Here is a 19,887-nt window from a genome sequence, read left to right on the forward strand (position 1 = left end):
CCACTGAGCAGAGAGCCAAGCAGAGGCAGTCTCCCTGCTGGCCTGCAGCAGGGTCCCTGGGGGTGCAGAGGCTGCAGGCATTTGAGGGCCCCCAGGCTCCTCTCTGATGGCTCTGAGGTCACTACAAGGACCAGCAGCTCCTCACCCTGCCAGCAGATGCATTAGGCACGAAGCAGTGTGGGGACAGGAGGTTTCTCCAGCACATTAAGGCACTTCAGCACCAGTCCACTTCCCCTGCAGCCTGACTCATACCCACAGAGTGCTGGTGAGGGGGATAAAAGGCTTAAGGCTTCTGGGGTTAGTGCCCAGGGGGAGAGTTTTCAGGAGGCTCCTTTCAGTGTTGCTTTATTGCCCAACCCCTGTCACTTACTGGAAGCCTCTGGTCAGGTTTACCTGAGGCAAGCAGGTCCTGCTCCATCAACAACAGCACCCAAGGCAGAAGAGTGCACACAGCATCTGCAGAGCCTGTAGCACCTTGCTGTAATTAGCAGCTGTGTAATTAGCAGACCTGCTTGCCTGTGGAGCCCACAGCTCTCCCCTGAACACTCTGATAATCCTCTGGTCTTGCAAGTCACACAGGATCTGCACAGAGAACCTATCAGAGAGGCCAGGGCAGGCAGTTCCTTTGAGTGAGGATTTGAACCTGTCCCATTTGCATGCTCAGCATTTGACAGGCCTGGAAGGCAGCTCATAACTCCTCTCCCAGTGTCAGAGACCACAGCAGCTCCAGCAAGCACAGCACAAAGCACATTCCACAAGATCAAAGCTGCTGCAAACCCTGACACCCAAGCCCTGAACGATTCCAGTCAGCAGCTGAGCACCTCTGGGAAGGCCTCCCCTGGTTCCCAGGGACTGGTCAAGTCAGACACTGGGTGCCCCAGCAGAGGGAGGGTAAAGTGCTGAAGAGGTTTGGGGCTGCAGGAGCTCTGTGCTCCCGAGGGCTTCAAGTCTTCGTTTCCTGCCTTACTTTGGGCAGTGTTCTTCACTGGGTGATGCAGTTGTCTCCCATGTCCTGAGCATATCTGTCAGATATTGCAGTCCTCAAGTCCTCCACCTCTTTGTGAAGCTCCTTTACCTCCAGCAGCTTCTTGGCAAGTCCGTCAGGGCCCAGCAAGTCGTCCTTCTCCTTGGCAGAGCACTGCACAGCTGTGGGGCCAGAGAAGGGAGTCAGCTCCCATGCAGTCCTGACCCAGGAGCCCACACACAGACATTTGCAAGCAAGCCAGAAAAACCAAGCACATTTGCAAAAGAGCAGCTGCTGCTTAACATTTAGTCCCTGCAGCATGCAGGGAGCTGAGGGTCAGGATCCCAGAAAGCTGAGAACCTTCCCTGCTGCATTATACAGGAGGGAGCGAAGGGCTGCAGCACAGGGGCAGGCTTTGCTCTGCAGTCACTTACAGCGAATTCCCAGGAGCAGAGAGAGGTTGGGATCCTTGCCCTGGGCCCTCTGAGTGACGATGCTGTAGACAGCCTGCAGGTCCTGCAGACAGCTGCCCAGCTCTGCCTGCAGCTCCTGGGCCAGCCTGGCCGTCTCGGCAGGCAGCGGCTGGCTGCTCAGCTCCGCCTGCCGCAGCCGCTCCTGCAGGCTCAGGTTCTTCTCGATGAGCTCCTGGTTCTGCACTGAAAGCTGGACAGAGGGGCACAGCAGCTCAGTGCTCCCTCAGGGCACAACTAGGACACTTCAAGGGATGTGACAGGGACAGCACTAAGGGCAGGAGGAGCTGGCTCACATCAGACCCTCCGGGCGCTCCCGCAGCTCGGGCTCGGCGCTGCCACGATGCAACAAAGAGTTTGCAGGAGGCCATGCAGCAGCCTCTCCCCCCAGCTGTGGCCACCCCTCCCCTCAAGGGCTGCTGTGGTGCTTGCTCCTCGAGGCTCTAGAGCAGAGCCAGGGCTGGAGTCTGGACTCGCCGCCCTGCTGCCCCCAGCTGGCAAACTCAGCGTCCTCCACCCCAGCCCACAGCCCCAGCCGAAGCTCCCGAGGTGGAAACTGCCTCCCTCCTGCTCTTGAGCAGAGCAGCTCCCTCCAGAGCACTGCCAAGGCAAGGAAGCAGGAAAGGCTGTGCTGCTGGCCTTGAAGGGCAGCCCATTGTCCCTTCAGCTGCTGCACTCAGGCACTCTGCACTCCTGCTGACCTCTTTCACTGCGCTCTGGAGCTGCTGCAGTGCGTTTGCTCTTCTCATCACTTCCTCTCTCAGAGCTTGGCTTGTCCCCTCCTCCTGGGCCACCTGTTCCTCCAGGCTCTGGAACAGACCATGGGAAAGCAGTAAGTCTAACTCCCTTCACAGCAGACTGGACTCTGGGGCTCTCTGCAGCCTCCTCTCACCTTTATCTGCAAGGACAACTGCTCCACCTTCCTCTGTTTTTTGTCCACAATCTGGAATCAAACCCAGAGGCATCAGGACTGGCCACAGGCTCAGTACCACCACCAGGGCTGCCTCTTCAGCAGGCCTGCCTCCCCTCTCCTCCTCACTCCTGCCCCCTCTGCTTCAATCCCTGACTCTTGTTGGCAGTGGACTTCACCCCCTGACAAAAGGCACCAGTGAGGAGCACCACCCCAGCACCACCCCCAGCACCCCCCCCAGCACCACCCCCAGCCCCAGCGACACAGAGCCTGCAGGAGTTGCATTCCTGTGGTTTGCCTCTCCCCTCCCCTGCCTTCTGCAGTGCCAGCCCAGGAGCTGATGGCTATCACACACCAGCAGCAGCTTTCAGAGCCTCGCTCTGGAATTCCAGGCACTGTCCCTGCAGGGGGGACTGCCTGTGACAGCCACAGTCCCTGGTGACTCAGGGGCAGGCTCCAGCTGGGACAGGCTGTTACCTTCCTCAGGCAGTCACATTCTTTCTTCAGAGACTCAGTCTCTATTTTCTGTCTCTCCCCATCCTGGGCAGGGGCTCCTCTCTCTGCATGCTTCACACACTGCTGCACCTTGTCCTGCAAGCTGGAATTAGCAAACACCATGGGCAAAAGAGGCTTTGCTGAAGGGGTTCCCTCACTAAGCAACAGAAAGAGGCAAAGGGTTTTCCTATCAGCTGCCAGTGCTGCCCTGCTTGCCTTCCAGCTTGCAAACTGCCAGGGCTGGGCTCTTCCTCTGGGCACAGCCTTGGTGTTGGCCATGATCACTGCCCAGAGGCAGCACCTGCAGGTCCACTCTGCAAGGAGTTATGGCTGAGAGCAACACCCTGGGGACACAGACTCAGATGACACACAGAGGCCTCTCTTCGTTCAGCCATCTGCTTCTGCCCCCAGCCTGCTCTGCTGGCAGGAGTTTGACCACACACTGCAGAGTGAGCTGGTGGTGCCAGGAGGGTCAGGGGCTGTGCTGGAGCAGCACTGCTCTGCTGGGCTCCCTTTGGTGCCAAGGGGAAGCTCCCTGCAGGCCTCCTGGGCCCTACCTGCGCACTGTGGAGAGCAGCTCCAGCTCCTTCTGCTTCTGGTTTTCCAGCTTCACCTCTTGCTCCCTGAAAGCAGCCTGGATGTCTCCCAGCTCTGTCTCCAGTGCCAGCACTGTCTCCTGCATAGCAGCACTCTTCACTTCAGCCTCCTTCAGCTGTAACAGAGACCACCACAAGGCTCCAGAGGCCTCCCAGCAGCAGGGCTTCACCACCCCCCTCTCCACGTCTCAGCCACATCTGCAGTGCCCTTGGGGGCTTTCAGCATCCCTGTGGCAATTCTCAGCTCCTCCAAAACAGGGCAGAGCAGAACTTTACCTGGGCAGCTGCAGAACAGCCACCTGGGCAAGCATGTGAAGAGCTCTCAACACAACTCAGAGGAGGTTTTACCTTCTGACTCTGTTTCTTGTGGTCCTCCAGGGTGGGTAAGTCAGCCAGGTACCGCTCCAGGGTCTCAATCCTCTGCTGCCTCTCCTTGCTCTGTTCAGATTCCTTCTGACATTTCTTCTTGAGGTTGTTAATGTGTTTGTCTCTTCCCTTTACCTGTGGGGACAGGTGGATGCAAGTTTAGTTTACAGAACCCCTTGCCCCCTCCCCAGCCCTCTCTGAGGCCACACATTCACACTCTAGCTGCAGGAGGAAAGGCTTTTGGTTAGCAACCAGAGAACAGCACAAGGAGATCAGAAAATACTGCAGGGAACCTTCAGCTAAGCACTGCTCCAATCAAGCCCCTCTGCAGCCATGGGTCCTTACCCTTTCTTCCTGCTTCTTTAGCTCCTCTGCATGTTTCTGCATTGTTTCCTTCAGTGACTCTCGAATCAGCTTTGCATCTACCTCTGCAGCAGCCAATTTTCTCTCCAGTTCAATCTTCTCCTTACTGAGGGCTTCAGTCTTCTCTGTGAACTGGGCTCGAAGGAACACATTCTCCCTCTGCAGCTCCTGCAACAGGGGCAGCCAGAGAGCTCTGTTAGCTGCAGAGCAGCTGCACAGTCTCCCAGCTGGGATCTCAGCCCTCCTGATCCCCAAACAACAATCAACAGAGGGCACAGAGCTGCTGGAGAGAGGCCAGAGGAGGCCACAAGGGTGAGCCAAGGGCTGGAGCAGCTCTGCCCTGAGCACAGGCTGAGGGAGCTGGGGCTGTGCAGCCTGGAGAAGGCTCCAGAGGGACCTCAGAGCTGCTGCCAGGGCCTGAGGGGATCCTGCAGGAAGGCTGCAGAGGGACTTTTCCTGAGGGTGTCTGAGCCAGGCCCAGGGGCAATGGTCTGAAGCTGAGGCAGAGCAGGCTCAGACTGGAGCTGAGGAAGTTCTGCAGCAGGAGGGTGGTGAGGCTCTGGCACAGGCTGCCCAGGGAGGCTGTGCTCAAGGCCAGGCTGGGTGAGGCCCTGAGCAGCTGAGTGCTGCAGCCAGTTACCTGCATCCTCAGCATGTAGACATCTCCATAGGATGCTGTGCAGCCAAAGAGGGCACTGTGCACCTGCAGCTCGCTCTCCCGGACCTTCTGCTCCAGCTGGGAGATGTGCTGCCTCTGCCTGCAAAGCAACAGGGGAGGCCCTGCTCAGGCACACAGCAGAGAGCAACACAAGCACTGCCACAGCTCCAGTGCCCCAGACACTGCCAAGCAGCCTCCCTCATGCCCAGCCTGAACCTCCCCTGGTGCCACTGGAGGCCCTTTCCTCTTGTCCTCTCTCTTGCTCCTTGGGAATGAGCCAGCCCCCACCCCACTGCAACCTCCTTCCAGGCAGCTGTGGAGAGCAAGGAGGTCTCCTGCCCTCAAGCTCTCACCTGTCAATCAGAAGCTCTTTCTCCTTGAGCAGGTTTTCATTGGAGTTCAGGATGCTGATCCACTGGGCTGGATCAGGAGCAGGCAGTGAAGGACACATGGAGGGATGGTGGCAGGCAGCTCCATTTTGTAACTGGAAGAGGAGGCAAAACCAGGAGGGAAAAGTTTGTGCTGCAGAGAGGTAATTGCAACATCCCCAGAGCTATTTTGCACACTGTGTGCTCATCTGCATGCCAGGACAGAGCTATTTCAGTCCCTGTTGATGTCCAAGAAGGAGCAGCTTTGCCCAAGCACAACTGGAGATTAAGAAACAATTTTAGCTGCCAGTGCTGCAAACAGCCTGGGTCTGAGAGTGCAGCTGGTGGCAGGTGAGCCCCAAGCTGCTTCCACCTCAGCCCTTGCAGCTATTTGATGCTCCTCTCCAGCCCAAGGCTTCTTTCCCCTCACTCAGGATAGAGAATTACTCCAGAAGCTCTGCAGGACTCTTGCCATGCTTCCCCTTGCAGCTTCCAGGGGCTGGGAGATTTCACCTCTTGGCCTGGGCTGCTGTGCAGTGCTGGAGGACAATGCAGAGGTGCTGGCAGAGAGGACAGCAGGGACCCCACCCAGCACTGAGGGCACTGCTGCAAGACAGAGAGCAGCAGGAAGCATTTCCCTCTTGCTTCATCGACCCCAGACAATGACTCACACCTGAAGAGACCAGGAAGGGTTGTGACCTCTCCCAGGCACTCTTGCAGCTCCCTACCTGCCCCTCTCCCAGGCACTCTTGCAGCTCCCTACCTGCATCTGCTCCAGCTGCAGCCTCACTTTCTCCAGCTGCTGCTTCCAGGCGCCCAGCTCGCAGCCCCTCTCGTGCAGCGCGCAGCCCTCCTGCCCCCAGCCCCGGGAGCCTGGGTTCACAGGTTTGGGGAGGAAAGCGTTGGCCTGGGCTCCTGCTGGCATCAGCCTGCTGCCACTTGGCCATGCACCCTCCTGGGGCTGGCAGGCTGCTGGTTTGCCCTCTGGCAGCACCTTGTAATGGTCCTTCGCTGCCTCCGCCAGCCCCGCGCCCGGGGCGAAGCTCTGCAGCCTGTGGAGAGGATCACTGCAGAGAGTGTCCCGAAGCAGGGACTGGTTCAGGGTGGACTCGACAGCAGGGGTGTCAAACTTCCAAGTGTCTTCTGTTCCCATGTGATCAGGCACAGGATGCCAGCCTTGCCCCAGGCCATTCTCTCCTGCAGTCCTGTAGGGACGCAGCAGCTCCCCGGGGGGCTTCCCGGCGCCCAGCTCTCCGTTCCTCGCGAGCCCTGCGTGTTCAGAGGCAGATCCTGGCATGGCAGGGCCTGAAGTACCCTGAGGACAGCTCTGGTCTCCTGCAGGACACAGCTTGGAGGGCGAGGCACCCAGTGTAGAAGGCATAACGTGGGCTGTTGGGATGGTGACCTGGGTTTTGATGGGCTGGAATGAGGAACCGTTAGTGGAACCGCAGAAGTCTGGGGAGAGAAGAAGAGTGGTGCTGGAAGTCACAGCCCTGGCAGCATCCAGACAAGAGCAGCCCACAATAATACTGAACCCCAAATCTTTTAGCCCCTGAACAAGAACTAAACACAGCAGCAGCCAGAAGGCTGAGGCAAACCTGTGCTCCCCTCACCTCAAGCTGCAGCAGCCTGCTGCCACTGCCCTACCCCTGCCAAGCACAGGAGAGCCCAGGCTTAGTGCAGCACAGCTTTGGCAGCTCTTCAGGTTATAGCAGAGGAAGTTCAAAACATCTGAGGTTATCTTCCTACAGGTTTAGAAATCAAACCCTTTAAATGGAACAAAAAGGCTGAAACTTACTCAGCTGAACACTGAGACCTTGATCCTGTCCTGCCCGTCCCACAGCTCAGCACCTCTGACCCGTGCAGAGCTAACTGGAGCCTTCTCTAAGCCCATGATCAGCTCCACACATGGTTGACCACCAGACCACCAAGCAGATGACCTTCCAGCTCCTCCAGGACACTGCAGCAAAAGAGCTTTCTCTGGAGGCTCTTGCCCTTATTGCCACAGGAAAGGAGACAGAGTGGGGCAGAGCGCCTGCCCTGCCCGGCGGGCACCGGCCCTGGCTACGTGGGAACCCAGAGCTATTCTTAGCCAGGCTCAGGTTTCAATACAGCAACAGCCAGAGCTGAGAAAGGCAACCAGCAAAGTGCCTGTGCCCACTGCTTGTCCCCACACACTCTGCACCACAGCATTTCCAGGGCTCTCCCTGGTACACCACTTTGGTTTGCTGCTGGCCTTGGCCAAAGGCCCTTCCCCACCTGCTGTGCCCTGCTCCACCAGCAGCACTCTCAGGATTTCCACCTGGCTGTAACCTCAGAGCACTCCAAGTTTTCTTCCCCTCTATCAGTCTAAATGCCTCCCAACAGAGATTCTGCAAAGACCATCATCAAACTGCAGGAAAACTACCACAGCACAGACCCCAAAAACAAGGAGGGAGGAGGAACACCCTGTGGGCATTGCTTGGCTGTGCCCTGCAGCTGCAGGGAACACTCTGCTACCCAGCAGGGGCAAGCCTGTTCCCTTGGCAGGCAGAAGGAACAGTACCATTGCCTTTGACAGCACCTAAATTTAAACCCCAGTGTCCCCAGCAGGAGCTCCAGTCCTGACCAGCAGCCCAGGTGCTGCAATCCCTTCCTTGAAGGTGCCCAGGGCTGTGACCACTCCTGACTCAAGCACTGACCTGGAGGCTGGTGGCTTCAGCCAGCTGGCCCTGCTGCAACTCAGCAATTAGCAACCAGGCTGCAAGAGCAGCTGAAGATCAGCCAGCCTCTGCCCAGCTGGCCAAGGAGGCCACAAGCATCCTGGCTTGGATCAGCAATGCTGTGGCCAGCAGAGGCAGGCAGGGACTGTGCCTCTGGGCTCAGCACTGTGAGGCCACACCTCGAGTACTGGGTTCAGTTTTGGGCCCCACATAACAAGGAAGACCTTGGGGTGCTGGAGCAGGTCCAGAGAAGGACACAAACTGGTGAAGGGTCTGGAGCAGAGGGCTGGTGAGGAGCAAGCTGAGAGGCAGTTTCTTTTCCCAGGTAACAACTGATAGGTCAAGAACCAGCCTCAAACTGCACCAGGGGAGGTTTAGGTTGGCTACTGGAAGGCATTTCCTCACTGCAAGGGCTCTAAAGCACTGGGACAGAACCCCATGGGGGTGGCTGAATCCCCATCTCTGGAGGGGTTTCCAAGAGGCAGAGATGTGGTGCTGAGGGCCATGGCTTAGCCCCAGCCTTGGCAGATCAGGGACTGGTTGGACTCCATGACCTTGAAGGTCTTCTCAACCAAAACAATTCTGTGAAGGTCACAAACATTCTTTCCCAGAGGGCCATTCTTCTCTCCCCTGTGCCACTGGATGCTTTTATCCTCCTGAGGGAACACTGAGGGGTTAGGGAGTCTCCTTCTCTAGAGAGGCTCCAACGCCCCCCCAGCCATTCTGATCCCAGGCAAGCTGCTGTGGGTGTCCTGCTGGAGCAGGGGGCTTGGGCTGGGTGGGCTCCAGCAGCTGGACCCCACCAGCTGGGGTCCTCTGACATGCCTACTACAGCTAGAAGATAACCAAAGCAGCTTAGCTCCTTAACCACTTGCTCAGATCCCAGGCAGCACATCTCTGCACTGCAGTCCTGGCCCTGAAGGCCTCCAAACATCACAGACTCTGCTCTCCCTGAGCTTTACATTCTGGGGCTCAGGAACCTCAGGTCAGTCCCTGCCTGTGAGTCTGAGAGAACCTAAAGCCTTTGGCTGCCACTGCTCTCATGCTGCCCATCACCTTCTGTGCTGTTTGAGCAGGAGGTGCCAATGCCCCCATCCCTGCTGGCAGCCACTCTGGCAGAGCGGCCCACACGGCTCTGGAACTTGGCAGACAGCATGGGGGTCTTCCAGTCAGCCTCCAGGAGGTGACTCCTCTGGCTGGTGCTGGGATCTGCAGAGAAGGAGCCAGGGATATGTGTGTCAGAGGACAGGATGAAAAGCCTTTTAACACACCCAGTTAAACCAGATCTAATCACCCCTGCTACCAGGCCCCAGAGCGATCCCTGCCTGACTCCCTGCACTGCTGCTGAGGGAATCCTTGGCCAAAGGCAATGGCAGCAGCACAGCAGAGTGGGGGAAGAAAACCCAATCAATCCTCCTGTGGGAGTCAGAAGGCAAAAGCAGGAAGTGACGTTGCCATTGATAAGCTGAGAGAGAGGACTCCCACTTGATGCTCTGCTGCCCAGACTGAAAAGAGCAGCAGCAAGAGTAGCTAAAGCCACTTTTCAGCAAGAACTGCCAAGAACTCCTCCAGGCTTCTCAGCTGGCACTCGAGAGAGGGCTGCTGGCAAATGGTTCCCTGCCCTTGCACAGCCCTGCTGCTCCTTTCTTTTGGAGGAATAAGGCAATGGGGCTTCAATGAAAAGCTTTTGGCCATGTGTCCCACAGAGAGTGAAAGAGGAGCTGCCACCAGCAGGGCTGTGCAGAGGGGACTCTCCTTACCTGATGGCTTGCTCTGCTGGAGCCTCAGGTCTGGATGTTTCTCAAGAGCAGCCATTTCAGCTTCCCTCTGAGCTACAGGGCAGCAAACTGAAAGAATCAGAGTTCAGAAGTCAGCATAAACCAAACCCTGCTCCCACTACCAAGCAGAGGGAACAGAGCAGCTGCTCCCTCGGAGCAGCACAGTGCTTCGTGGTTAGCCAGCAGCTCCTCTCACATCACAGACTTGTCAGGGCTGGAGGGCACCTCAAGGACCATCTAGCTCCAGCCCCTCTGCCATGGGCAGGGACACCTCCCACTAGATCAGGCTGTGAAGACTCTCTCCCAACAGCAAACAGCTTTTTGCAGTTGCTGTAGGTTTCCTTCGTGCCTGAAGAGCCAGGAGAGGAGCTCCTGCTCCCAGCACTCTCCCCAGCTGTGCAGCACCACGGCCCCCCCACAGGGCCAGCAGAAATGCCCTCTGGAAGCCCATTCCTGCCCTCTGCAGAGGTCACCGAGCAGCAACAGGCACCAAGGCAGGCAGAAGTCAGCCTTGCTGCTCCATACATGGCAGTCCTTATCTACCCCCAGCTTTGCTTCCATTTCTCTGCTTCCCTGAGTACTTCGGGCAGGGAGCTTCCTGCCTCTGATCACGGAGTGCAAGCCACAGCTCCCAGGCTTCCCCCTGGCAATCCAGGGCTCTGCTCCACCAAACCCTCGACTGCCAGCTCCTGCAGACTTCTGCCTCACTGATTCACAGAGCTCACAGAAGCCATTAGAAACCCACAGTGCACAGCCCAGGAGAGGCACCGGGAACACGGCAGAGGAACGAACCAAAGGAAGCCTTTCGCTCACAGCCGAGAAATAAAACACCTCGAGCTAAACGCAGTGCTGCTGAGGTCTCATTCCGGTGTGCTTCAGAGATTCCCAGCTTCAGTCTGTCTGCAGCCGGGCAGGGGGATTCAAACCTGAGCTCCTGAAACCAAACAAAGCAACCGCAGCGCTCGCACCCCGCTCGGCACCCCGGGGGCACCCACACCGCCCCCAGACCACCCCCTCCAGCAGCGAGCAGGGGGCAGGCCCTGCGGAGAGGCTGGGAAGGCACTCGGGCAAAACAGGGAGAAAAGGAAGGAGCGAGAGGAAGGGGAGCGGGGGGCGGGGGGAGAGGGGCAGCAGCGCTTCACCCGCGGAGGTACCTGGGGTGATGCCAAGCCAGAGGGCGGGGGGCAGCTCTCCGCCCGTCGTAAGGCGAGGGGGACAAGAGTGATTCGGGGTGAGGGAGGCAGAGGGGAAGGGAGAGGGTCCGGCTGGCTCCAAGGCGCAGCCTCGCCCCCAAGGGCCTGCTCCTGAGGGGAAAAGGCAGAGCTCCTGAGCGGGACAGGGCGCCTCCAAGCTGCCCGGGATGGTTCCGCCGAGGGGGAAGGCAGCGGGGCGCTGCCCCAGGCCTTTGCCGGTCCCGGGCGGCCCCCGGCCCCCCCCCCGCCTCACCTGGCCCCGCCGCACCCGCGCCGCCCCGCGCCGCCCCGCGCCGCGACCGTTACAGCGGCGAGGAGGGGGCGCGGCTGAGGGAAAGGGGCAGGGCCATGCCCAGCAGCCTATCGGCGCGCCGGCCACGCCCTCTGCCCTCGCTCATTGGCTTGTCGCAACGCTGAGCTCCGCCCCGCCGCGTTGCGGGCAGAGCAGCGGCTTCTCGCGAGGCAAAATGTCCTCAGTCGCTACCCGTAGGGCGGTCGGGCCCCGCCCTCTTCCCGGGCGCGCTGCTGGTGGTGCCGGCGGCGGCGCTCTGTGAGCCTGGGCCGCGGGGCCTGGCCTGGGCCGTACCGGGCCCCCGAGCCAGCCGGGCCCCCGAGCCAGCCGGGCCCGGGCCGCTCTCTTCCCCTGTCCATCCGTTGTCCTTGCTTCCCCCCGGCCAGCCCAGGCCTCCAAGCCGCGTACCGGCGGCACAGGAGCCAGGACGCTGCCTGTCCTTACGCCCAGCCACGTGGGGGCAGCTCAGCTGTGGTGTCCCTGAGGAGCCAGGGGGCACAGGGAAGGCCAGGACCGCTCCCCCATTTCCGTGCTGACCACATCCCCCTCCTCCTGCAGCCCCACGCTCTCCTCTTGCCCCTTGTCAGCTGCACAAAGGCCTCGAGACTCCAACCCCCCGTGGGACACCTTCCCCATTTCATCACCTTCCTGCCCTTAGAGCCCCCCATGGGCCCCCACACCACCGAGGGCAGTCGCCCCTGAGCTGTCGCTGTGGGGATGTTGTGGTGCCCAGAAGAGTCACAGCACCACCCCTCTGCCTTGCCAGTTTATTTACAGCAGGAGAGCCCTGGGCTGGCTGGCAGCACCAGGGCAGGCTGGCAGCACCAGGGCAGCACCAGGGCTGGCTGGCAGCACCAGGGCAGGCTGGCAGCGCCAGGGCTGGCTGGCAGCGCCAGGGCAGCACCAGGGCAGGCTGGCAGCACCAGGGCAGCACCAGGGCAGGCTGGCAGCGCCAGGGCAGGCTGGCAGCACCAGGGCAGGCTGGCAATACCAGGGCTGGCACTGCTCCTCCAGGCAGAAGCTGCTGCTGCCAACGTGCAGCTGAGGCAGAAGCTCCTCCAACACAGCAAGATTGTCACTTGTCCCCTGCCTGGGGATGTGGCAGAAGCCACTTCTGCAGCAAGTCCACGCTGGGGGCTGAGCCTTCAAAAGCATCCACTGCCCATGAGCTCCCCCAGCACAGGCAGAGCTCTCACTCAGCTCCCACAGCACCACCAGGATTTGTGCCAGAGGGGTGTCAGGGTTCAGCTGCCTCTTTGTGGGAGCCCTGCTCAGCCTCGAGCTCCCCACTGCTGTCCTGGCCCTGCCTTGGTGCCCACCACTCCTGCAGCTCCTGGTACAGCTCCTGGTGCTCTTCCTTCCAGCGTGAGAACTTCTCTGAGGTGAGAGCAGCATCGCTGAGCAGCTGCTCCAAAGCCTGCAGCTCCACCAGCTTGGCCTGCCAAGGGGGATCACAAAATGGTTTGGGTTGGAAGAGAGCTTAAAGGTCATCCAGTTCCAACCCAGGGACGTGGGCAGGGACCCCTCCCACCAGAGCAGGCTGCTCAAGGCCCCATCTGACCTGGCCTTGAAGACTTCCAGGCTTGGAGCCTCTGCAGCATTCCTGGGCATCCCATTCCCGTGCCTCACCACTCTCACAGGAATTTCCTCCTCATTCTCTCATCTCAATCCAGCTTCTTCCAGGCTGAAGCCATCACCTCTCCTCCTCTCACTCAAAACCTTTGCCCAGAGTCCCTGCCCAGCTCTCCTGTAGCTCCCTTCAGCTTCTGGAAGCTGCAGCCCCAACCCTCCCAGCCTGGCCTCACCTTCCTGGCTCTCCCCTCTAACAATGCCACATCTGTCACACGTTGGACATCTTCTGGGGGGGCTGCCCGTGGGCAGGGGTCTCTGGGGGGGTGCTGCAGGGCCCCACCTTGAGCGTGCTCTGCAGGGCCCGCACGGTGTGCACCTTCTCGTTGACCTGGGGGTTCCTGTTGCGCCGGATGAAGGACTTGCGGCACTGCTCCTGCGTCAGGAAGCGCTGCTGGCCCAGCAGGGACACCCCCCCCTGCCTCAGGCACCTCACCAGGCACTCCAGCTCCTCCCCAGCGGGGTCTGGGGGAGCAAAGGCCACACTGGAGCAAGGAGCAGCCCCGAAACCCCACGGGGCACCCCCGCGTGTGACCCTGCCCTGAAAGCCTCCTGAGAGGCTGCCTGGTCCACACTCAGGCAGCCCCCAGCTCCAGCCCCCTCCCCAGCCCACAGACATGCACAGAGGGTGGCCCTGGCCTGGCCTGAAGGGTGCAGAGGAGGTGACAGGGTGACAGATGTCTCCCCCCAGCACCTACCCACGGGCGAGCAGGGCCGGGGGCTGCCCTGGGGGCTGCTGGCTGTGCTGCTGGGCTGGCTGCTGCCTGGGAGCAGCTGGCATTTCTCCAGGGGGGTTGGCAACCTCTTCTTTGGCTGAGGGGGAGACAGGAGGGGAGGTGAGGTGAGGATCCTCTGCTCCCCCCGGGGTGTCCCCGAGGGCCACTCACCGAGTCGCATCCTGGCCTGGGGGATTCATCCTCAGGGTCCTCAGCTTCTGTCTCACTGTAGCAGTCTGGAGGGGGACAGTGAGAGAAGAGGGAGCTGGGAGCCCTGGGCTGCCCCCCAAGCCCCTCCCAGGGCTGAGCTTCTCCCCAGCCCACCTCTCAGGGGACATTCCTCCCCTCTCCCCTGGTGAGAGGCAGAGCTCCCAGCAGCCTCAGGCAGGAGCTGTCACAGCAGCCAGGGCTGACCCACAGCTCCCCATCTCCCACGGGGGAGCCGACCTCATCTGCCACCTCAGGAAGCTCTCCTTACCTTCCTCCTTGTCTGGCACCGACTGGTGGGCCAGGGCATACTTGGTTTTGGCTGTTACTAGGTGACTGACCCACCTGGGGCAAGACAGGACAGAGACAGGCAGAGGGAGGGTCAGAGGCAGCCTGGTGTGGCGGTGCCAGCACCCTCCCAAGCGTCACTCACATGCTGAGGTCAGCCAGAGTCTCTGCAGCGAAGATGAAAGGCTTGTACCTCTGATGGGAGAGCTGGAACACACTGCAGGAGGACCAGCAGGCAGCTGCCTTTGCTGCTGGGGCCACCCAGAACCAGCCCCAAGGCCCCATCCAGCTTGCCCTGCACCTCAGCACCCCCATCCCAACCCAGGGCAGGGCTCTGGGCTTCTCCCTGCTGGCAGAGACGCTCCAGCCCTCAACCAGGGCCCAGCCACCAGCACAGTGCACCCCTGCCCAGGGCATGGCTCCCACCCTGCAGCTCCTGCCAGCCCTGTGGGGACCCCAGCAGCCCCACGGAGACCCCAGCTCCCCACGGAGACCTCAGCAGCCCCTCAGCAGCACGCAGGTGGCAGCCAGCAGCATGCACACTTGGGGCTGCATCCTCCCCCTCCAGCAGCAGCCAGGAGCTCCCCGCTGGGGCAGACCCCACTCACTATTTCTTCTTCTGCTCCCTGGTGCTCTCCAGGTCGTAGGTGGCTACGTTGAGCAGCCCTGCAGCCTTCTCGTCCTGCCGGGGGAAGGAGCAGTGCTCGGCGCCGGCCCCGCCGGGGCGGGGGGCAGGACGCCGGGGGGGGCAGGACGCCCGGGGGGGGCAGGACGCAGGGGGGGGGGCAGGACGCAGGGGGGGGGGCAGGACGCAGGGGGGGCAGGACGCAGGGGGGGGCAGGACGGCCGGGGGGTGCCACTCACGTTGGGGTGGTGGTACCAGTAGAGGGTGTGGCCCTTCAGCACAAACCAGCACCGCTTCCACCGCTGGGCCATGAAGCCGCCGTGCTCCTTCTTCTTGAGCAGCCAGCCATCGCAGTCCACCCGGCCCAGGTCCCGGCAGGACACTCGCCGGCGGCTCAGCCTGGTCGCCACTCCTGCCAGCCACAGAGGGGGCAGGGGGCGCGGGGGGGTCACAGGCAGGGAAGGGCAAGCAGTGGAGAGGGCCCCGGAGAGGCCTCAGCCCGCTCTGCCCCACGCCTGGCAGGGTCCTGCTCACCTTTAGGTCTGCGTCCTGCCTGGGGGCTGCCCTGGATGGGGGCAGAGGGAGACAATGCAAGGGGCTGAGGGCAGGGCAGCACTGGCTGAACCCCCCAGCAGCACCCTGGGGCACCCCCAGGCTGCACACCCACAGCGAGGAGCTCAGAGGGGAATGCTCCCCAGGGATGCCTCCCAGCCCGGGTGGGACAGGAACCCTGCGTGCCCCCGCTGATGCCCACTGCGAGGCTCAGCACTGCTGTGCCACCAGCTCTCACCTCCCCAGGGCTGTGCTCTGCACCCCCACACCCCTCAGTGGGGGCTGCTGTGGGGCTGAGCTCTGTGGGGCAAGGTCCAGCAGCAGCAAGGGCGCCTGGTGGGGTGCCCAGGGGGGTGCCCAGCGAGGTGCCACCCTCCTGCGATGCCTCCTCCTGCACACCTGCAAACAACAAGCGAGGCTCCAGCCTCCCATCCTGGGGGGGAAACCATCCCAGCCCCAACCCCTGCTCCCCTCCTACCACAGCCAGGCAGCCCCAGCAGCTCCCCCACAGCCGCCCCGGGCAGCCCCAAGCCCCTCCTGTCCTCTGCGTCCTCTTCGTCGCTGCCGAGGTCTGGAGCGGAGTCCGGCCCCGATTCCAAGTCGGCAGCAGCGCTGGGGGGGGAGAAAGGAATCCCCTGAGCCACAGCCCCCCCTGCCCAGCACGGAGGTGCCACAGGGCTCCAGCACCCACAGCCGAGGAGCAGGGCTGGAGGTGTCCTGGTGGCGTGGTCCCGGCTCCAGCAGCCTCGGCTCTGCCCAGCAGGGTCTGAGCCCAGCTCCTGCCAGCTCCTGCCCAGCTCCTGCCCAGCTCCCTTCCATTCTGGGAGAGGAGAAGGGTCATGGCTAAAAATAGCTCCAACCCCTCTGAACGTTACCAAGAGAGGGAGTTACAAACACAGGCCCTGGGCCCTCCCTGCCCCGAGGATGCTGCCAGGCGGCCGCTGCCTCCTCTGCCCCCAGCACAGGGCTGGGGAGAGGCCGTGGGGGCACCCAGACAGCTCCAGGCTGGGGGGCTCAGGGCAGGAGGCTCACCTGGAGGTCAGGGACACAGGGCTGCCCGGGCACTCGCCGCTCCTGGTGCCAGGATGATCTGCAGCGTCCAAAGCTGTACCTGGGAGCTGCGGATGGAGCACCCCACATGGTCCCCCCGAGCCCTGGGGACCCCCAGGGATGGGAGATGCCTCCAAGCATCCTGCCTGGCTCCCAGCACAGCCCAGCGTGGTGCTGGGGTCACCCACCTGCTGCCTGGGGGCGGGGGGTGAGCAGGGCAGGGGGAGGGGGATCCTCTTCAGCACCAGCACCACTGCGCTCCCCTTCTCCCGCAGCTTCTTCACCAGGTTGCTGTGGGTCCACCCCACCTGCACACGGCCCCCAGTGACACAGCCCCACGGCCACCCAGCCCCACGAGCTCCCAGCCCCCAGGCCCTCCCCTGCAGCGGTTCCTGCAGCCCCCAGACCACCCCAGCAGCAGCTCCTGTGCCCCCAGAGCTTCCACTGCCACAGCTCCTGCACGCTGCAGGTCCCAGCTCCAGTGTCCCCCCCAGATCCTCCCAGCTGCAGGAGCCTTGGCCCCTGGAATCCTCCAGCTCGCAGCCTCCACCTCCCCCCAGCTCCTCCCAGCTACAGCTCCCACATCCCCCCACATCCCCCCAGCTGCAGATCCTGTGCCACCCCCAGGCCCCCCCACCCCCAGCCCTCGTGTCCCCCAGCCCTCCCGGGCCCGCAGCTCCGAGGTCAGTGCTGGAGCCAGCAGCCCCTCCCTGACTCACCACCACCTGCTCGTTGACCTGCACGATCTCATCCCCGGGCAGGATGCGGCCCCCGTGGGCAGCCAGGGCCTGGGGCAGAGGCAGGCTGGCACTGGGGTGCCCAGCCCGGGGTGCTTGTCCCTGCTCCCCACCCAGCTGATCCCACGCTCAGGAGCTCTCCCAGCTGGGGAGAACTGGTAGGGGTTAACCATTAACCAGCAGCCTGACCTTGCACAGCACCAGCTGGGGGGGATCCCAGCGGGGCCCAGGCTGTGCTCACTCATGAGGCGAGTTGCAGGGTCTCAGCTGCAGGCAGCCACCCCGGGGTAGGGGTGGATCAGGGCCCCAAGAGGCTCCCAGGGCTGGTTGCAGCTGGGATGGAATCCCCATGGCAGGTGCCAGCAGTGGGTGACTGAGGGACAGGTGGGCATGGAGTGGGGGGCACAGACCAGGGGGAGCAGCTCCTCACTCACCTCTGGAGTGGCTGCAGACACAAAGTGCAGGCAGGAGCTGGAGGAGGTGACCTCGAGGCCCTAAGAAGGGTGGGAGGGAGGAGTCAGCAGGGTGCAGGGGGTGCTGGGGGGCCCTGGGGCAGGGGAGGCCACTCAGGACTCACCAGTGGGGCAGTGCCGAGGGGCAGGGGAGCCCCCGGGGGGTCGGAGGGCAGCGTCGGGGTGTCAGGGGACGTCGGGGGGCTGGCCCCTGGGCTGGCAGGCAGCGTTGGGGTGTCAGGGGAGGCTGGGGGGCTCCCCCACAGGCCAAGAGGCAGCGTTGGGGTGTGGGGGGACGCTGGGGGGCTGTGCTGGGGGCCGGGGAGCCGCTGCAGCCCCACACGCTGCAGCTCAGCCCTGCAGTCCAGCAGCGCCGGGGGGCTGCAGCCCAGGATGCTCTCGCAGATGCCCACAATGTGCTGGCACTGGGGGGAGAGCGGGGGGCTGAGGGGGGCCCTGCCAGCACTGGGCTGCCCCCACGCTCACCACCCCCTCCTCACCCAGCACTCACAATCCACAGGATCTTGCTGTCCCTCTCAGCTGCAGGGCAGTCCTGGGGGGGATCAGAAGAGAGCTTTCAGCTGCCCTGCCCCTGCTCCAACAGGCAGAGCTCTGGGGGGCAGACAGCTGCCCCCCCGGCACCATGCCCACCCTGGACACCCACCCCCTGCAGCGCCTCTGCCAGCTGGGCACAGAGCAGGACGATGTCTCTGCTGGCCGAGAAGTCATTGAGGGTGGAGAAGAGATACCTGGGGGGCAGGAACAGAGAGCTCAGCCCCAGGCCCAGCGGGCACCCGGCACCCGTGGGTGCCCCCCACCCGCCCCCAGACCTGTTCAGCCAGGAGAAGAGCCCCCTGGCGGCACCGAGCAGGTCGACAACGCGGGACAGGAGGCCGAGGGAGGGGGGGTGGGGGTCAGCCCCTGCCGGAGCCCCCCCCAGCACCAGGCCCTGGATGCCCTGCGCCAGCTCCTGCAGCCTCTCGGTCAGCGTCCGCAGGCTGGTGCTTGCCAGCCCTGCGTCCTGTGGAGGGGGCAGCGGGCAGTGGGGGTCTCCAGGGCGTGCCCACCTGCACCTAACGCAGGGTGAGCTCACCTCCCACCCCCAGCCAGCCTGAGGCGCCCCCGTGCCACCCCTCCCAGCCTGGGGTGCCCCCATGGCTCCTCCTCTATCCATTCCAGGGTTCCCCTGCATTTCCCCCTTACCCAGCCCCAGGTGCCCCCCACATGCTCCTTCTCCGGCCCAGGGTGCCCCCCTGGCCCCCACTTCCACCCAGCCCAGGGTGATTCCTTCATCTCCACCTCCACCCAGCCTCGAGTGTCGCAGTGTCCCCCATCCTCCACCCAAGCAGGGGTGCCCCTGCCTCCCCATCTTCACCCAGCCCCAGGTGCCCCCCACACCCTCCCTCTCCAGCCCAGGGTGCCCTCATGTGTGTGTCCCCAGTCCGCCCCAGGGTGCCCCTGCGTCTCCACCCTCAGTCAGCCCAAGCTGTGCCCACATCCTCCCTCGGAGTGCCCTCACATGCCCAGGGTGTCCCCACGCCCCCCCGCTGCATCCAGCCCGGGCTCCATCCGCACCCCCCAGCGCAGAGCCCCGCGGCGCCCATGGGTGCTGCACTCACCAGGGCTCGCAGCTGCTCCACAGCCTCCAGCAGCAGCTCCTGGTGCCCCAGGCGCCACACGCCCAGCGCCTCCAGAGCCCCCGGCGACAGCCCCAGCAGCTGGGGCCCTGCCAGCCCCCAGGCCTCGAAGGGGTACCCCTGCACCGCCGGGTCCAGCCCTGCCACAGCCCTGCCCTAGTGCCAGCTGCACACCCGGGGGGCAGCCCAGCACCCCCCGGCGGTGTCCCTGCTGGCCCTCGGCTCGGTGACCCCAGGCTGTGACCCCAGGCTGCCAGGGAGGGACCCCTCTGTGCCACGAGTTTGCCCGGCCTCAGCCCAGACCCCCACCCCAGGGGGTGGCCGGACCCCAACCTCACCACCTACTAGATCCAGTGCATGACCCCCCCAGGGGAGAAGGCTGAGGGACAACAAAGGGCTGCCGCCACCCCCCCAGCCACCCCCTGATCCCCGAGCTGCGGAAAGCCCTCCCCGGGATGCCCCCCCCGAGCAGGACCCCTCCGGCTGGGGGGCGGCTGGGGGGCAGGGTCCGGGGGGTCGCTCACCTCGCAGCCAGGCAGCCACCCGCGCAGGGCCCCAGGCACCCAGGGGCTCCATGGCGGCCGGAACGGAACGGCGGTGGGGAGCGGCTCTCACCTGCGCCGGGCACGGGCGGCCCCATTGGCGCTCCCGGGTGCCGCTCACCGCCGGCCGCCGCCGCCCGCCCCGCGGGGCGCACCCCGGTGAGTCACCGGCTGCGGGGCGAGGCAGGGCTGCCGAAACTGCCCCGCGGGGAAACGACACCCACCCGGGGAGCACCCCTAAGCTTCAGGTGTGCCCCCCCGCCCCGAACCGCTGCACACAGCCCGGGCTGAGTCCTG

General features: G+C 63.2%; 2 protein-coding genes across 6 annotated transcripts; both read right to left on the bottom strand.

Moving 5' to 3' along the window:
* Positions 1–329: 329 nt before the first annotated feature.
* CEP85 (centrosomal protein 85) lies at positions 330–11,184 on the bottom strand. Of its 5 annotated transcripts, none has more exons than XM_068159039.1 (15): positions 11,117–11,184; positions 10,416–10,604; positions 9,653–9,739; positions 8,949–9,101; positions 5,954–6,645; positions 5,176–5,306; positions 4,805–4,922; positions 4,147–4,332; positions 3,784–3,936; positions 3,397–3,551; positions 2,822–2,942; positions 2,327–2,377; positions 2,136–2,243; positions 1,399–1,627; positions 330–1,146 (listed from the first exon to the last, which is right to left on the bottom strand). In XM_068159039.1, the coding sequence occupies exons 3-15, from the start codon at positions 9,705–9,707 to the stop codon at positions 983–985; spliced, it is 2,316 nt and encodes a 771-aa protein (XP_068015140.1). In that variant the 5' UTR covers positions 9,708–9,739; positions 10,416–10,604; positions 11,117–11,184; the 3' UTR covers positions 330–982. The 5 variants fall into 5 exon arrangements, with proteins under 5 accessions (XP_068015140.1, XP_068015139.1, XP_068015138.1 ...); XM_068159038.1 differs by having other exon boundaries at positions 10,484–10,604; positions 11,117–11,178; XM_068159037.1 differs by having other exon boundaries at positions 10,463–10,604; positions 11,117–11,178.
* Positions 11,185–11,908: 724 nt separating this feature from the next.
* Positions 11,909–19,660, bottom strand: CNKSR1 (connector enhancer of kinase suppressor of Ras 1). The gene is made up of 21 exons (XM_068159029.1): positions 19,573–19,660; positions 19,031–19,188; positions 18,242–18,432; positions 18,076–18,160; positions 17,923–17,964; positions 17,537–17,836; positions 17,394–17,453; positions 16,942–17,010; positions 16,411–16,530; positions 16,205–16,290; positions 15,651–15,784; positions 15,411–15,571; positions 15,155–15,185; positions 14,860–15,032; positions 14,604–14,677; positions 14,141–14,212; positions 13,979–14,052; positions 13,672–13,736; positions 13,483–13,597; positions 13,068–13,249; positions 11,909–12,593 (listed from the first exon to the last, which is right to left on the bottom strand). Exons 1-21 carry the CDS (start codon positions 19,622–19,624, stop codon positions 12,393–12,395), a joined length of 2,445 nt encoding a protein of 814 aa, XP_068015130.1. The 5' UTR covers positions 19,625–19,660; the 3' UTR covers positions 11,909–12,392.
* Positions 19,661–19,887: the final 227 nt, after the last annotated feature.

This window comes from Melanerpes formicivorus, unplaced genomic scaffold (assembly GCF_026170545.1).
Source record: "Melanerpes formicivorus ecotype bairdi unplaced genomic scaffold, bMelFor1.0.p_v2 SCAF_45, whole genome shotgun sequence".
Classification (NCBI taxonomy): Eukaryota; Metazoa; Chordata; class Aves; order Piciformes; family Picidae; genus Melanerpes; species Melanerpes formicivorus.

Bases quoted from the DNA above. Each gene is read 5' to 3' on its own strand.
- CEP85 (XM_068159039.1), bottom strand. From the start codon at position 9,707: ATGGCTGCTCTTGAGAAACATCCAGACCTGAGGCTCCAGCAGAGCAAG. The intron at 9,102-9,652 runs GTAAGGAGAGTC...CCTTCTCTGCAG, and splicing joins CCAGCAGAGCAAGCCATCAG to ATCCCAGCACCAGCCAGAGG. The intron at 2,943-3,396 runs GTAGGGCCCAGG...TGCTAATTCCAG, and splicing joins CTGCTCTCCACAGTGCGCAG to CTTGCAGGACAAGGTGCAGC.
- CNKSR1 (XM_068159029.1), bottom strand. From the start codon at position 19,624: ATGGAGCCCCTGGGTGCCTGGGGCCCTGCGCGGGTGGCTGCCTGGCTG. The intron at 18,161-18,241 runs GTCTGGGGGCGG...CCTGCCCCCCAG, and splicing joins CTCTTCTCCTGGCTGAACAG to GTATCTCTTCTCCACCCTCA. The intron at 17,837-17,922 runs GTGAGTGCTGGG...CTCTCCCCCCAG, and splicing joins ACAGCAAGATCCTGTGGATT to TGCCAGCACATTGTGGGCAT.